The sequence below is a fragment of the Nerophis ophidion genome, linkage group LG22 (assembly GCF_033978795.1).
Source record: "Nerophis ophidion isolate RoL-2023_Sa linkage group LG22, RoL_Noph_v1.0, whole genome shotgun sequence".
In the NCBI taxonomy this organism is placed as follows: domain Eukaryota; kingdom Metazoa; phylum Chordata; class Actinopteri; order Syngnathiformes; family Syngnathidae; genus Nerophis; species Nerophis ophidion.
The window spans coordinates 41,883,695-41,899,053 of NC_084632.1; the positions used below are offsets into that span (position 1 = coordinate 41,883,695).

The 15,359-nt window shown below is 41.7% G+C and overlaps 1 protein-coding gene across 4 annotated transcripts in view; it reads right to left on the reverse strand.

Annotated features, from left to right (window-relative positions):
- Nucleotides 1-1,165: 1,165 nt before the first annotated feature.
- The window catches only part of LOC133540868 (phosphatidylinositol 4,5-bisphosphate 3-kinase catalytic subunit alpha isoform-like), a 79,111-nt gene continuing 64,917 nt past the window's right edge, over nt 1,166-15,359 (reverse strand). For 2 of the 4 annotated variants that reach the window (XM_061883867.1, XM_061883869.1), the window contains 3 exons: nt 13,111-13,262; nt 12,879-13,041; nt 1,166-10,940 (listed from right to left, as the gene is read on the reverse strand). In XM_061883867.1, the coding sequence (XP_061739851.1) occupies nt 10,833-10,940; nt 12,879-13,041; nt 13,111-13,262 (423 nt within the window). In that variant the 3' untranslated portion in view covers nt 1,166-10,832. The remainder of the gene's footprint in view (nt 10,941-12,878; nt 13,042-13,110; nt 13,263-15,359) is intronic. The other 2 variants (XR_009803748.1, XM_061883868.1) reach the window with 2 other exon arrangements.

Genomic DNA, 15,359 nt, shown 5'->3' on the forward strand with positions numbered 1-15,359 from the left:
GCTCCCTGTATGATCAGTGCCAGAGCTTGGTCCGCATTGCCGGCAGTAAGTCGGACACATTTCCAGTGAGGGTTGGACTCCGCCAAGGCTGTCCTTTGTCACCGATTCTGTTCATAACTTTTATGGACAGAATTTCTAGGCGCAGTCAAGGCGTTCCGGTTTGGTGACTGCAGGATTAGGTCTCTGCTTTTTGCAGATGATGTGGTCCTGATGGCTTCATCTGACCGGGATCTTCAGCTCTCAGTCGAGTGTGAAGCGAGAATCAGCACCTCCAAGTCCGAGTCCATGGTTCTCGCCCGGAAAAGGGTGGAGTGCCATCTCCGGGTTGGGGAGGAGACCCTGCCCCAAGTGGAGGAGTTCAAGTACCTGGGAGTCTTGTTCACGAGTGGGGGAAGAGTGGATCGTTAGATCGACAGGCGGATCGGTGCGGCGTCTTCAGTAATGCGGACGTTGTACCGATCTGTTGTGGTGAAGAAGGAGCTGAGCCGGAAGGCAAAGCTCTCAATTTACCGGTCGATCTACGTTCCCATCCTCACCTATGGTCATGAGCTTTGGGTCATGACCGAAAGGATAAGCGGCCCAAATGAGTTTCCTCCGCCGTGTGGCGGGTCTCTCCCTTAGAGATAGGGTGAGAAGCTCTGCCATCCGGGAGGAACTCAAAGTAAAGCCACTGCTCCTTCACATGGAGAGGAGCCAGTTGAGGTGGTTCGGGCATCTGGTCAGGATGCCACCCGAACGCCTCCCTAGGGAGGTGTTTAGGGCACGTCCAACCGGTAGGAGGCCACGGGGAAGACCCAGGACACGTTGGGAAGACTATGTCTCCCGGCTGGCCTGGGAACTCCTCGGGATCCCCTGGGAAGAGCTAGACGAAGTGGCTGGGGAGAGGGAAGTCTGGGTTTCCCTGCTTAGGCTGTTGCCCCCGCGACCCGACCTCGGATAAGCGGAAGAAGATGGATAGATGAATAATGACACATTTTTTTATATTTTTTTGACCAAAATCCTATGAGGGCCTGAATGTATATTTTTTATACATATATTGTATTGGTTTTTAAAACCAATACAGTGTGCGGCCCTCAGTGGAAAAAGTTTGGACACCCCCGGGTTGGATATTTCATGACAGGGCCAGAAGTCTTGCTCCGTGCACACAAGCACACACAAAGCCAGGTGAATGTTTACCAAATGTATTTGTACATCCTCACAAAACACTCGTATGGTCAGACAGTCCGGGTGCAAACTTGAACAAGGAAAAAAACAACACATTATACAGTAGTTATAAATAAAACATGGTAATGAGAAGATGAACCTGTCAGGAGGGGGAACATTAAGGCATTCGTTTACGAATATTTGTAACTGCTTTGCATGGTAAACACTTAACATTTATACAATCTCATGCAGCTAGGATGTGAAAAAACAATACATTGGGGCACTGCTCATTCATAGTAATGGCTAAGGTTGTATGATAACATGTAATGTACAATAAAACACAGTATAAAAACAAAGACAACATGTAAATCACTGCCTCTATATTACTCCGGGTTAGGGCTGGGCGATATATGGAATATACTCGATATATCGCGGGGTTGTCTGTGCGATATAGAAAATGACTATGTGGTGATATTGGAGTATACGTTCTCACGCAGTTGCTTTTAGCTGCGGGCATTACACTACAGGCTCTTCTCCCTCTTTCTTGTCTCTCCTTCTACGTCACATACGTCGCCAGGGGTCGGGAACCTTTTTGGCTGAGAGAGCCAAAAAGCCAAATATTCTAAAATGTATTACCGTAAGAGCCATATGATATTTTTTTTTACACTGAACAAAACTAAACGCCTGCATTTTTAAGTAAAACCAACATTTCTATAGTATAATAGGTCTCTTATTCTTTGTAATAACATTGTTATTCTCGAGCTAACTGTGGAGGAGGCGTGGCCTGCTGGCCTGCAGCGAACTGGGGTGTGCCAGGACCGGCCTCGAAATCAGCGACAGGTGCGTAGATGGCCCACCTGGGCCTTGTTATCTAATCACCTCCATCCATCCATTTTCTACCGCTTATTCCCTTTTTGGGGTCGCGGGGGGCGCTGGCGCCTATCTCAGCTACAATCGGGCGGAAGGCGGGGTACACCTTGGACAAGTCGCCACCTCATCGCAGGGCCAACACAGATAGACAGACAACATTCACACTCACATTCACACACTAGGGCCAATTTAGTGTTGCCAATCAACCTATCCCCAGGTGCATGTCTTTGGAAGTGGGAGGAAGCCGGAGTACCCGGAGGGAGCCCACGCATTCACGGGGAGAACATGCAAACTCCACACAGAAAGATCCCGAGCCTGGATTTGAACCCAGGACTGCAGGACCTTCGTATTGTGAAGCAGACGCACCTGTCGCTCTGTTATAAGCAGCAGCCAGGAGGAGAGACGGGGTTGGGGCTGGAGCCAGAGCGCGAGGGAAAACGAAAGAGAAAAATACAATTGCTGGAAAGCAACTGAGAGACTTTTTGAAAAATAAAACAATATTGTAACCCTGAAACAGGCTCTCATGTTGGTCCTTGGTGGTCTGACAAACCCCCAGGAGGGCAAGCCCCACACTAACAAAGAATAAATAAATAACTTCTAACCATTAACGCAAATTCTTGAACGGGTGCGGTAGAAAACAGATGGATGGATTAAAAATGTATGAGAATGATTTATATTTTGAACATTATTTTCAACACTGTGATTACAAGTGGAATCATTCGTTACTTATCATATTAAGCAATGTCAGCTAAGATTTATCCGAGAGCCAGATGCAGTCATCAAAAGAGCCACATCTGGCTCGCGAGCCATAGGTTCCCTACCCCTGGTATGCGCCCCCGCGGAGCAGAGAGGTAGCGGCATGGGTAACGTTAGCTGTGGTGCGAGTGGTAATACGAGAGGAAGAAGGTGCGAATCTGGTAAGAAATGAAGGAAGAAATAATTTCCAAGAAAAACAGCAGGGGGTCCATCGTCCGGCGGTGGTTTGGCTTCAAGCGGGAAGATGTCGAACAGACAACCGTAATTTGTCAAGTGTGCTACAAAAAGTGGCATTACTGCTAATATTTAGCATCAATTGAAAAGTCACCTGCTAGAAAATGAAGAGTGTTTACTCCGCATGTCAACATCTCCGTTCGGTGCCACACCAACAAAATACCGAGGCAAGCATTTCCACATAAACACTGTATGAAAAACATAGTCAACAACAGAATGTTGCGATCTGCTGCTCAGATCTACACTATTTATTTTTCCATTTTGTATATTTCTCCGACTCCTTATTTCCTGTTTGCTTTGTCACCATGGTCACTCATCAGTCCACCTGCTAGTCTCGCCCCGCACACCTGCTACTAATTATCACCCTCCTATTCAAGCCAGTCTTCTGTTCATTCGGCCTGGGTTCACAGTTTGCTTCCACGTCACTGTACGTCTGGATTTTGATCATTTGCTTTCACGCAAGTATTTCTACTCTCGCTAGCTTCTCACGCTAAGCCACTTGTTTTGTCCAGTTTACATACCGATGATTTGTTTTCTCTTTTGTGCCAACGTGCTATTTTAGTTTGTCTATTTTTACTCCCTGGTTTTCATACTAGCGTTTTTGGTTTGCCTTTTTATTAGCTCCAGTATTTCTGTTCAGAGCTCTCTTTTTGTTAAATGAATATTTGAAGAGCCTACCTTTGTTGTGTTCATGTCAACACATCCATGGAGGGACAAACCTGGCATTACCATGCCCACCAGTCCTCACACAGAAGGAGATAACCTACCACATAGCGAAGGACGTACATTATTTGATTTCCTATTATGCAGCTCATTTCTATTTGACAGTTATTGAAATATCTTGTGTGACATCATGCACAAAAGTGCACTTTATTAGTTTTAAACTATTGTAGTGGCGTTCTGTACAAAAAGTGCACTCTAATTGAGTGTTGTTTTGATAAGTCATCTTAGTGACATCATGCACAAAAGTGCACTCGTAGCTTGTTTTAAAATGTCTCTCACAATCTTGCACTTTCTGTTTTGTTAATGACATGAATGTTTGTACCACTGCTTAATAACTGTTTAATAAATACACTTTTGGTTGTGATTTCCCTCTGCATGAAAGTTTAAAAGTAACATATATTAATGCAGTATGAAGAAGAATGTCTTAATGTAGACACATAGAATATTATACTGCTGTGATTATATGTGTTCATTCAAGGCTATGACAAAATATGGAGACATATATGGTGTATCGTGAAATGGCCTAAAAATATCGAGATATTAAAAAAAGGCCATATCGCCCAGCCCTACCCTGGGTCATTTCAAAAGGATGATATGTAATAAAACATCAACAATATTTTGATCTAAACAGGAATTAGTGTATTTCCACAACCCTCAATATCCATTCAGTTTAAAGGCCCGAGAGCACAATTAGTCACACCCAAAATTACAGTAGATCCGATGGAGGGAAATATGTTCAAACGGTTAGACGGAAACACAATCAAAAACATGAATTCTTCATTTCACATATCCTGTATTTGCATTGGATTGCATTATGTTTTGGGGGTGCTCAGTGTTAGACCATGTGACCGTGTTTGTAATCATCACTCCTCCATACACACAATCGGGTTTAAAAGCAATTTCTGGAAACATGGAATGCCAAAAATCTGCATTTTTTTCCTCATTTTACAATTCCTCACTCTCGTTAAATTAAACAAGACTAATATGCTAGAAATGAGTGACAAATGCACACGCACACACACACACACACACACACACACACGAGTAGAAATTCATAGTGGGGTTGTCACTGGGACCTGCCAGTGATGTTCTGCAGCCCGTGCAGACAAACAGTAAGAACACATGCACACACGGCAAGGACATTCAGGTCTACAATACACACAAGTTGTTGGTCTGGACCGTCTATACATCAGGGGTCTCAAACTCAATTGACCTGGGAGCCACTCAATGCAGAAACTGTCTGAAGCTGGGCCGCAAGAAAAATGTTCTAACATGCACTTTTTAATGTATCCACATTTTTTGAAAAGCTTTCCCGCCCTAGCAACATGCTTGCCAACTCTCTCGATCTTTCCGGGAAACCATGAGTATCAGTGCCCCTCCCAAGGCATCCAATCTTCAAGTTTTCACCCGGAAAATATTATTAGGGGGTGCTTTGATGGCACTGCCTCTAGCTACCTTTTCGACCCGCCTTCTCATCCGCTTTTCCGCCATATAAACAGTGTGCCAGCCCAGCCACATGTTGTATTTGACATCTGTGGTGGCGAGTTAGGGCTGCATGGGATTCTGGGTATTTGTTCTGTTGTGTTTATGTTGTGTTAAGGCAGGGGTCGGGAACCTATTTGGCTGAGAGAGCCGAAAAGCCAAATATTTTAAAATGTATTTCCGTAAAAGCCATATAATATTTTTTTTTACACTGAACAAAACTAGACGCGTGCATTTTTAAGTAAGACCAACATTTCTAGAGTATAATAGGTCTCTTATTCTTTGTAATGACATTGTTATTCTCGAGCTAACTGCGGAGGAGGCGTGGCCTGTTGGCCTGCAGCGAACTGGGGTGTGCCAGGACCGGCCTCGAAATCAGCGACAGGTGCGTAGATGGCCCACCTGGGCCTTGTTATCTAATCACCTGTCACTCCGTTATAAGCAGCAGCCAGGAGGAGAGACGGGGTTGGGGCTGGAGCCAGAGCGCGAGGGAAAACGAAAGAGAAAAATACAATTGCTGGAAAGCAACTGAGAGACTTTTTGAAAAATAAAACAATATTGTAACCCTGAAACAGACGCTCATGTTGGTCCTTGGTGGTCTGACAAACCCCCAGGAGGGCAAGCCCCACACTAACAAAGAATAAATAAATAACTTACCATTAACGCAAATTCTTGAGCGGGTGCGGTACAAAACAGATGGATGGATTAAAAATGTATGAGAATGATTTATATTTTGAACATTATTTTCAACACTGTGATTACAAGTGGAATCATTCATTACTTAAAATATTAAGCAATGTCAGCTAAGATTTATCCGAGAGCCAGATGCAGTCATCAAAAGAGCCACATCTGGCTCGCGAGCCATAGGTTCCCTACCCCTGTGTTAAGGTATGGATGTTCTCCCCAAAATGTGTTTGTCATTCTTGTTTGGTGTGGGTTCAAAGTGTGTCGCATATTTGTAACAGTGATAAAGTTGTTTACACGGCCACCCTCAGTGTGACCTGTGTGGCTGTTGACCAACTATGTCTTGCAGTCGCTTACTGAATATTCGAAAGTCGGACTCAGCATGTGGCTGGGCTGGCACGTTGTTTGTACAAGATGTAGAGTACGATAAAGGCTGCGCCTCCACGGTGCCCCCTTAATGTTGTTGTTTGGGGTGAAGTTCGGGAGAAAGAACACCCCTGGAGGGGCACTGAAAATCGGTAGTCTCTCGGAAAAAAGTATGAATCTGTAAAGCGCCATTCATATTAAACTTGCGGGCCACACCAACATTACATTTTTACATCATGGTGCGGGCCACAAAATAACGCATGTTTGAGACCCCTGGTCTACATGCATACTGCTAAATAGTTTCCATGTAGTGATGCTTTAGAAGCAACATAAAGAAAAAAGGTGTGATTTCTACCCTCACTTTTGGACGGAAAGGCAATTGTGTTCAACAACTTTTAAGTGCAGTTTTCTTTCTTGCAAAGTCTGCAACAAACATATAAATATATTTTTAAATCGGATCAACTGCGTGAGGAATTTTGAGCGGCATGGAAAAAATATCAAAACACATTAAGACCTGACATAAATAAGGAGTGCACATACGGTAAAGGCCTGTGGTAGCAGATCAATACATTCTAGCCAGCATCACAGTTCCAGTACAATCAACCACTGGACTGACAGTTTGTGTTGACACGTTGACCTTGTATACCCGAATGATAGTTGTCTTATACAATGTGCGTCCTTAGCACACCTTAAAGATTCTTTAAAGCGACTCATACTAAAAGGCATGAGTCCTATTTTTTGTTATAGGAGAGACAAAAGTCAGTTAAGTGTGCGTAAATATAGTAACTAATAAAAATGCAGCTACGCAAAACATTCAACAATCTCATGGCAGACTGTGAGGGGAGATGCAGGAGCAAAAGTCACCGCCTCTGTCCATGGTGCTGAGGACAGAGCACCGTGGAAGTGCTGACGGCGAGACACGGCTGGCAGGTGATTAGATTTCACAGGTGGTAGGTGTTAATCTAATCATCTGTTGTCTTTAACAGTAAGCGGACGGGAGCAGAAGAACAGAGGATACGGACGGAGACTGAAAAGCCAAGTTCTGTTGGGAGATAGACTTTGAAAAAAACTATGTACATTAAACCTTTGTTAAAAACTGCACGCTGGGCTCTTGTGCCGTGTCTTCAGTGGAACTGCGAGGAAGCGACTTCCAAACAGACATAGTCAAGGGCACTGTTAAACGAGGCTAATTAAATCAATGTTTTAGAGCTAGGGTTGGCAACAGTGATCGTAACATTGCAGAAGCCATGTGCAATAATAACGTTTTACGCTTCTACAAAAAGGCATTATTAAATGGTCAATATTTCCAAAATTCCCGAGCTTAAAGTCCTGTGGTAAATTTCCGGAAAGTTTCCTGGAAACTTTCCACCCCTTTGCAACCCTACTCAAGAATCCTAACAGTTTACGGTAACATGTTCATTTTGTCGCTTGTCTGCTGGCTGCACGGCTACCAGTATGTGTTCGAAACCGAAATCTGATTGGAGTACTCAACCCAAGGCCTTCAGAATCAGTAGTGCTGGCCTAAACTATTAGCAATGGTGCTGCTTCTTTCACCAATCAAATTTCAGATCCTCCTCACGGTGAGCCAGCTAGTATTGGCGTACGAGAATGGCTGCATTTTTCAATCCTCTGATTGGTTGATCAGAGCAAAACTTTTCGACATGCTAAATCGAATAAACTGAATAGTCTGTAGCGATCTGCACATAATCTATTTAATTTGGAATTTTAGATCATTTGCATCTCTGGTGAGTATCCAGCCATCCATTTTCTGAATTCAATTTGAATGATTTAAGTTTGTGTCATATTATCCGATAGATATTGATTCTGAGCTGTTCGGGATGAATTGAGATGTCTGAAACATTTATCACTGAATCATTTTATCTTATTAATGTATTAACTGAGGTTTATTTGCCTGTCCGTTAAGATAGCAACATAGCTAAAAAACTGGCGTATTTTCATGAACTTTCAGAATATGTCAGATACAGGTGTTTATATTATGGGGGTGAGCCAGATCATTTCTACCATGTTACGACTCTGAACTGCTCTATGTATGGATCTTAGCCTCCCTGCCTACACCCACAGAGACATAGAGAGTGGATGACTGACAAGAGGGTCCATTCTGTTTATTTAATTCTGCTCCTATTGTCAGATTTTGATTGAACTTTCAGGAAATACCAGAAATTGGAAAAGGAACAAATGATTAAAAGTTGGGAGCAATCTGGATCACCGTCTCGATTCACCATTTTTTTTAAAGGACTCTTTATTGTTGGGTCGATGCACCGTCGACCCATTAATAAAGAGGATGGAAGAGGAACAAGTGTAGTCACAGTAAGTAGTCAAGTAAAATTCAGAGCTAAATTGCCAAATACATGGTCTGCTGTCGTCTGTGGATATTATTCCAATAGCGACGTTATTACGGAGTTCCTAAATCGGTCCTTCACATACGGAAACAAGTACACAAAATAACCAAAGAAGAATCGCCTGTCGCTCTCTTCGGGTGGACCCGAGTCCGAACACCCTAAAGTTTGCAGTGACTGCTTTGTCAATGTCTGTATAAACCTGAAAATAAAAAGTAAACAATGGCCATATTGAAATGTTTTCCCCAAGGTGAAAACTGCAAACAGAAAGAAGTAACACAATAACAATGAATAAAAAGACATACATAAAACCTTCAGAAATATTGTTCCAGTAGTTCCAAATAGTGGCTTTTAAGGACGCAACATAACCCTGAAAGGTGGTTCAAAAGTACTCGAGTGCACCACCAACAAATGCCGCCGAGCCTGCAGTGCTTTCTCTTTAAGGCTGGGGGGGATACTGATAAGTTGCCAATGACAAGCTCTGCATATGCAAAAGGTTACTAAAAGTGGCAAAGACGTGCCCGCTTTAGCTTGTTATACCACAAACATGGCGGAAGACTAAAAACTGTGTGCAGTGGCAGCCAGCACACAGGTTCCACTACTGAAGTAAAACACCATTATGCGATTTTAATCATTTTTTTGCGCCATCCAGCTTTTTGGCACAAAAAGTTTTCCAGGCAAGCCTCTCCTTTTGCAGCAGGACAATACGCACACACACACACGCACACACATTATGGATTCCTCTCACATTTAAGGAGCAATGTCCATTCTCCATGTTCTAGAGCAGGGGTCACCAACCTTTTTGAAAGCAAGAGCTACTTCTTGGGTACTGATTAATGTGAAGGGCTACCAGTTTGATACACACTTAAATACATTGCCAGAAATAGCCAATTTTGTCAATTTATCGTTAACTCAATGTTATTATTAATAATTAATGATATTTATCTTTTTGGAAACACTGATCATCTTAATGATTTCTCACAATAAATATATATTTTTGATGACATGTTTTAAATAGGTTCAAATCCAATCTGCACTTTGTTAGAATATATAACAAATTGGCAAAAGCTATATTTATAACAAAGACAAATCATTATTTCTTCTAGATTTTCCAGAACAAGAATTTTAAAAGAAATTCTAAAGACTTTGAAATAAGATTTAAATTTGATTCTACAGATTTTCTAGATTTGCTAGAATATTTTATTTTAATTTAATCGTAATAGTTTTGAAGAAATAGTTCACAAAAACTTTTCTTGGAAAAACAGAAGCTAAAATGAAGATTTAAATTAAAATTTATTTATTATTCTTTATAATAAAAAAATGAATTTACTTGAACATTGATTTGGATCTGTGTTGGATCCGCTTTGGACTGGACTCTCGCGACTGTGTTGGATCCATTAAGGATTTAACTTTCACAGTATCATGTTAGACCCGCTCGACATCCATTGCTTTCCTCCTCTCCAAGGTTCTCATAGTCATCATTGTCACCGACGTCCCACTGGGTGTGAGTTTTTCCTTGCCCTTATGTGGGCCTACCGAGGATGTCGTAGTGGTTTGTGCAGCCCTTTGAGACACTAGTGATTTAGGGCTATATAAGTAAACATTGAATGATTGATTGATTTAAATTGTCAGGAAAGAAGAGAAATTAATTTAAAAGGTAAAAAGGTATATGTGTTTAAAAATTCAAAAATAATTTTTAAAGATTGTTTTTTTTCTCTAAAATTGTCTTTCTGAAAGTTATAAGAAGCAAAGTAAAAAAAAAAAAATGAATTTATTTAAACAAGTGAAGACCAAGTCTTTCAAACATTTTCTTGGATTTTCAAATTCTATTTAAGTTTTGTCTCTCTTCGAATTAAAAATGTCGAGCAAAGCGAGACCAGCTTGCTACTAAATAAATACAATTTAAAAAATAGAGGCAGTTCACTGGTAAGTGCTGCTATTCGAGCTATTTTTAGAACAGGCCAGCGGGCGACTCAACTGGTCCTTTTGGGCGACCTGGTGCCCGCGGGCACCGTGTTGGTGACCCCTGGTCTAGAAATATCAACAAAAACAAAGAATGCATTCTGTCAGCCTCGATGAAGGAACTTCCAGTATATTGAGGCTCCAACACACATAACAACACACTGGAGAACACGGGTAGGACTAAAAAATCCAGTGACACCTCAAACCTTCAAGCGAGGACCACGCAGCGGCGAATGGAAAAGGTCGGTGTGCGGCTCAGTTTAGTGCGTGTTGTCTGATTGTGTGAAAAATCCAGTCCATCTTAGTGGTCCACCCCCCGTGGTGAGCGTCATTCATTTGTTTCATAAAATAGTCCAACGCCTCCTGCATCAGGAACAAAAACACCATGAGACAGGAGTAACAGGCGGTACAATGATTTTATGAATTTTCTAGGGAATTGAGATAATAAAAGGTGGATTTTTTTGGGTGATAATGTGCACTGGAACTGATTGATGTCCTGCTTTTTTTTCATCCATTTTCTACCACTTGTCCCTATAACGGGTGCAGGTGTCCTGGAGCCTATCCCAGCTGCACTCAGGTGGAAGACGGTGTACACCCTGGACAAGTCGCCAACTCATTGCAGGCCAAGCCAGACAGACAACATTCACACTCTAGGGCATGGGTGTCAAACTCTGGCCCGCGTGTAATTTAATTTGGCCCTTAAGGCAATATCAAATTAACATTAGAGCTGGCGTGCCGCTGTAACACCGCATTCACCGCTAATACTCTTACTTGCCAACCCTCGCGATTTTCCCAGAAGACTCCCGAATTTCAGTGCCCCTCTCGAACATCTCCCGGGGGCAACCATTCTCCCCAATTTCTCCCGATTTCCACCCGGACAACAATATTGAGGACCCTGCCTTTATCGTACTCTACAACCTGTCGTCATGTCTTCTTTCCCTCCCTACAACCAGCGTGCCAGCCCAGTCACATAATATATGTGGCTTTTACGCACAGAAATGAATGCAAGGCATACTTGGTCAACACCCATACTGAAGGTGGCCGTGTAAACAACTTTAACACTGTTACAAATATGCGCCACACTGTGAACCCACGCCAAACAAGAATGACAAACACATTTCGGGAGAACATTCGCAACATAAACACAACAGAACAAATACCCAGAACCCTTTGCAGCACTAACTCTCCCGGGACGCTACACTATACCCCCCCCCCCCCCCCCTGCTACCACCATTTTGTTTATTTTCATTATTATTTAATATGTCATTAATATTCTTTCGTTTGTTTTTTGAAAGTTGATTTTGCACTGTTAAGTTATTTAGCAAACTGTTTAGCAAACTGAGCAATAATTAACGTTTTTATTCTTGCACTTTCTCTGGCTACTTGAATGTTTGATTCATTCATTGTTATTTTATTTTCAAATGTATTATTAGCCTTTGGAAAAAGTTTATTTTGATACTTACCTAAGAGGGCTGCAAATAGAAAAGAGGCATTACATTTTTATTCAAATTTTATTTGATATGCCATTGATACTTTTTAATTATTACTATTATTATTTGAAACTCGATTTTGCATGTCACTATAAAGTAACAAAAGCTTTGCTTGTTCAATATTCAATGCAAATCTTGTTTAGGTCCTATTAAAAGGTTAATTTGTTCAATTTTGGCCCGCGGCTTTGTTCAGTTTTCAAATTTTGGCCCATTCTGTATTTGAGTTTGACACCCCTGCTCTAGGGCCAATTTAGTGTTGATATATTGTGTGTTAGGGCAGCACGGTGCGAAAGGGGTTAGTGCATGTGCCTCACAATACGAAGGTCCTGAGTTCAATCCCAGAGTTTGCATGTTCTCCCCGTGACTGCGTGGGTTCCCTCCGGGTACTTCCTCCCACCTCCAAAGACATGCACCTGGGGATAGGTTGATTGGCAACACTAAATGGTCCCTAGTGTGTGAATGTTGTCTGTCTATCTGTGTTGGCCCTGCGACTTGTCCAGGGTGTACGCTGCCTTACACCGGAATTCAGCTGAGATAGGCTCCAGTATCCCCCGCGACCCCACAAGGGACAAGCGGTAGAAAATGGATGGATGGATAGATATTTGTGTATATATGCCAATCAAGCTATCCCCAGGTTAATGTCTTTGGAGGTGGGAGGAAGCCGTAAATAGAGGCATGATGACAACTGCATATTGTACAGTATGAGGGCTGTATCGCATTTGGCATGTTCGTTATTAATCACAAACATTTCTTTAAATGGCAGTTCATTAAAAAAAAAAGACAAAAGACAATGTTATGAGAAATATTATACCTGTTCAGTTTTTTCCAGTCCCAGTGTCTTCCTAATGTACGCAATGTCATCAAATGACTGCAACTCAGGCATGCCGGAGCCCAGCATCATGGAGAACAAGTTAATGAACAGGTTGGCATGCTGCCGGATTGCAAGGTAAGCTTTGTAACACATTTCCTGGAACCTGGAGGGTGAGACACATTAAGGATTAAAGCTTCAATCAGGTAACACTAGAAAAGCCACAAAACAGTACCTTTCAAACTCTTTGGTTTTGGCACACTCCTGAGACCCCTTACTGATGACAATGAGGAAGTCTTGGGTCAATACAAAGGGCACCCGCTCTCTCTTGTAGCCAAATTTCTTCTTCTTGTGATCCAGGAAATGTCCAAAGTCTATGTGGAACAACTGGGGGACAACAAAGTGAATCTTTGAACACAACATGACTACTGGATTTTAAACCAACTCTAATTTAGACTTTTAAAGGGGAACTGCACTATAATTCACAATCCTTATGGGAAACAAGAACTTGCATTTTAACCCGTGAATTAACAATTTACAATGGAGCCATTTGGAGCCATGATGTCATTGTGTCTATTCCGCCCATAAAAACATCTAAAAACTACAAAAAAATACTTAATTCAAATTTCATAACCTGAATATTAACCAAGTATTAGCGATAATGTTAATATAAGCGTTAACGTTAAGGACCTACATTTAGCAGCGTATTGATCAGAGAGTCAGGGTTTCCTGCAGCTCTTTGTTGTTAAGGCGGCCGCCTCAACAACAAAGAGCTGCCTAATGTCTTAAAAAAAATATATGTATATATAAATATATATATTATTAATTTTTTTGTCCTGTACAGCTTCTCAGACAAATCATGTAGTTGATGTACATGCCCATTATCGGCTGTTCAGATTTACTTTACGAAAGAGAAAAGTGTAAGATACTTCGCTTGTTGCCTTATTTGTATTTGACTTTATTAAATGTATTTATATTATCATTTGGTGCTAAATTAAAGTCTTAACAAGCTGCTTCACTTTGTACTGCCTCTCCCTCTGTCACTGCAGCACCCAACATTGTGAAGTGAAGTGAATTATATTTATATAGCGCTTTTTCTCTAGTGACCCAAAGCGCTTTACATAGTTAAACCCAATAGGTAAGTTACATTTAAACCAGTGTGGGTGGCACTGATAGCAGGTGGTTAAAGTGTCTTGCCCAAGGACACAACGGCAGTGACTAGGATGGCAGAAGCGGGGATCAAACCTGCAACCCTCAAGTTGCTAGCACGGCCACTCTACCAACCGAGCTACAGTATACTGCCCGAGTTGTCCACCCACACAACCATCCGAATGGTTACACGCTGAGTGGTAACAGCCAATCATAAAATGCTTATTTACAATAAGTCATTAATTTGACTTGTCATTATTTTGTCTTAGTTAGTCAATATTAAACTAAGTCAAAATAATGACATAATAAGTATCGCAGGACTGTTTTGTGTTTTATTTTTACTTTACATTAAAATATCGAGATATATATCGTATATTGCCATTCAGCATACGGAGCGGAAAACGCATCCAAAAATTGTAGGCTTCTTCACGCGACGAAGCCGGCCTACTTCACCACTGTCTGTAGTCTATTGCCCCCCCAGGCAGTGATGAGATGGAGACGTGATGGTGGCGACAGGCCAAATTAGAAATTACACTGTTCCTTACACCCACTCAGCCCCTTCCCCGTCCGTCCGTCAGTTCCCCCTGGAGAGACACCACCTTAACTAACAAACATCCTGGGGGAAACCCTGGAGAGTTGTAACTATAGTTCATGCTTCTATATTGACATCATGTGCTCTGAGCTGCTCTCTCGCCTCCTGACCTGATGAAAATTAATTCTAGAATTTAAATTACGCCTCTCGCCTGGATAGTAAAAGTAAGAGGACATGAACCGAGAAGTTGGTACACTTTGACAGCCAACATGAGACTCGATAATGGCGAAAAAATACCCGAAAAGACACTCGGTTGCACACCCCATTTTTCTTTCTGACGATTATGAGTCATAAACGGGAATATATGAACAACTCATCAGTCAGCATTCCAGCAAGAGCAGGCATTGTACAGTAAGTGATGTTGGATTGTTTGTTGACTCTAATAAAGTCTGCCATGAGAAGTAATCAGTGTTGTTCAAGGAAAGAGCGATCGTTGTGTAGCGTTTATTAAATTAATACACAAATATTACATGTTATTATGACTGTGCCCATAACTACATTACATATATACTTACAGAATGTATATACAACATAGATGGAAGTGTGTGGATGTTTAAATTTCCATTATAAGATGACTTTTGCCAGCATTTTTTTGCTAGTTAGAGTGCATAAAAAAAACAACAACATATGCGTGCTCGTCTTAGATAACTATTGTAAATGATATGCACAATTCTAAAAAAAAATAAGAAATATTGCAGTTCCCCTTTAACATAACAGCAAAGACTTACCTTCACGGCTCACCT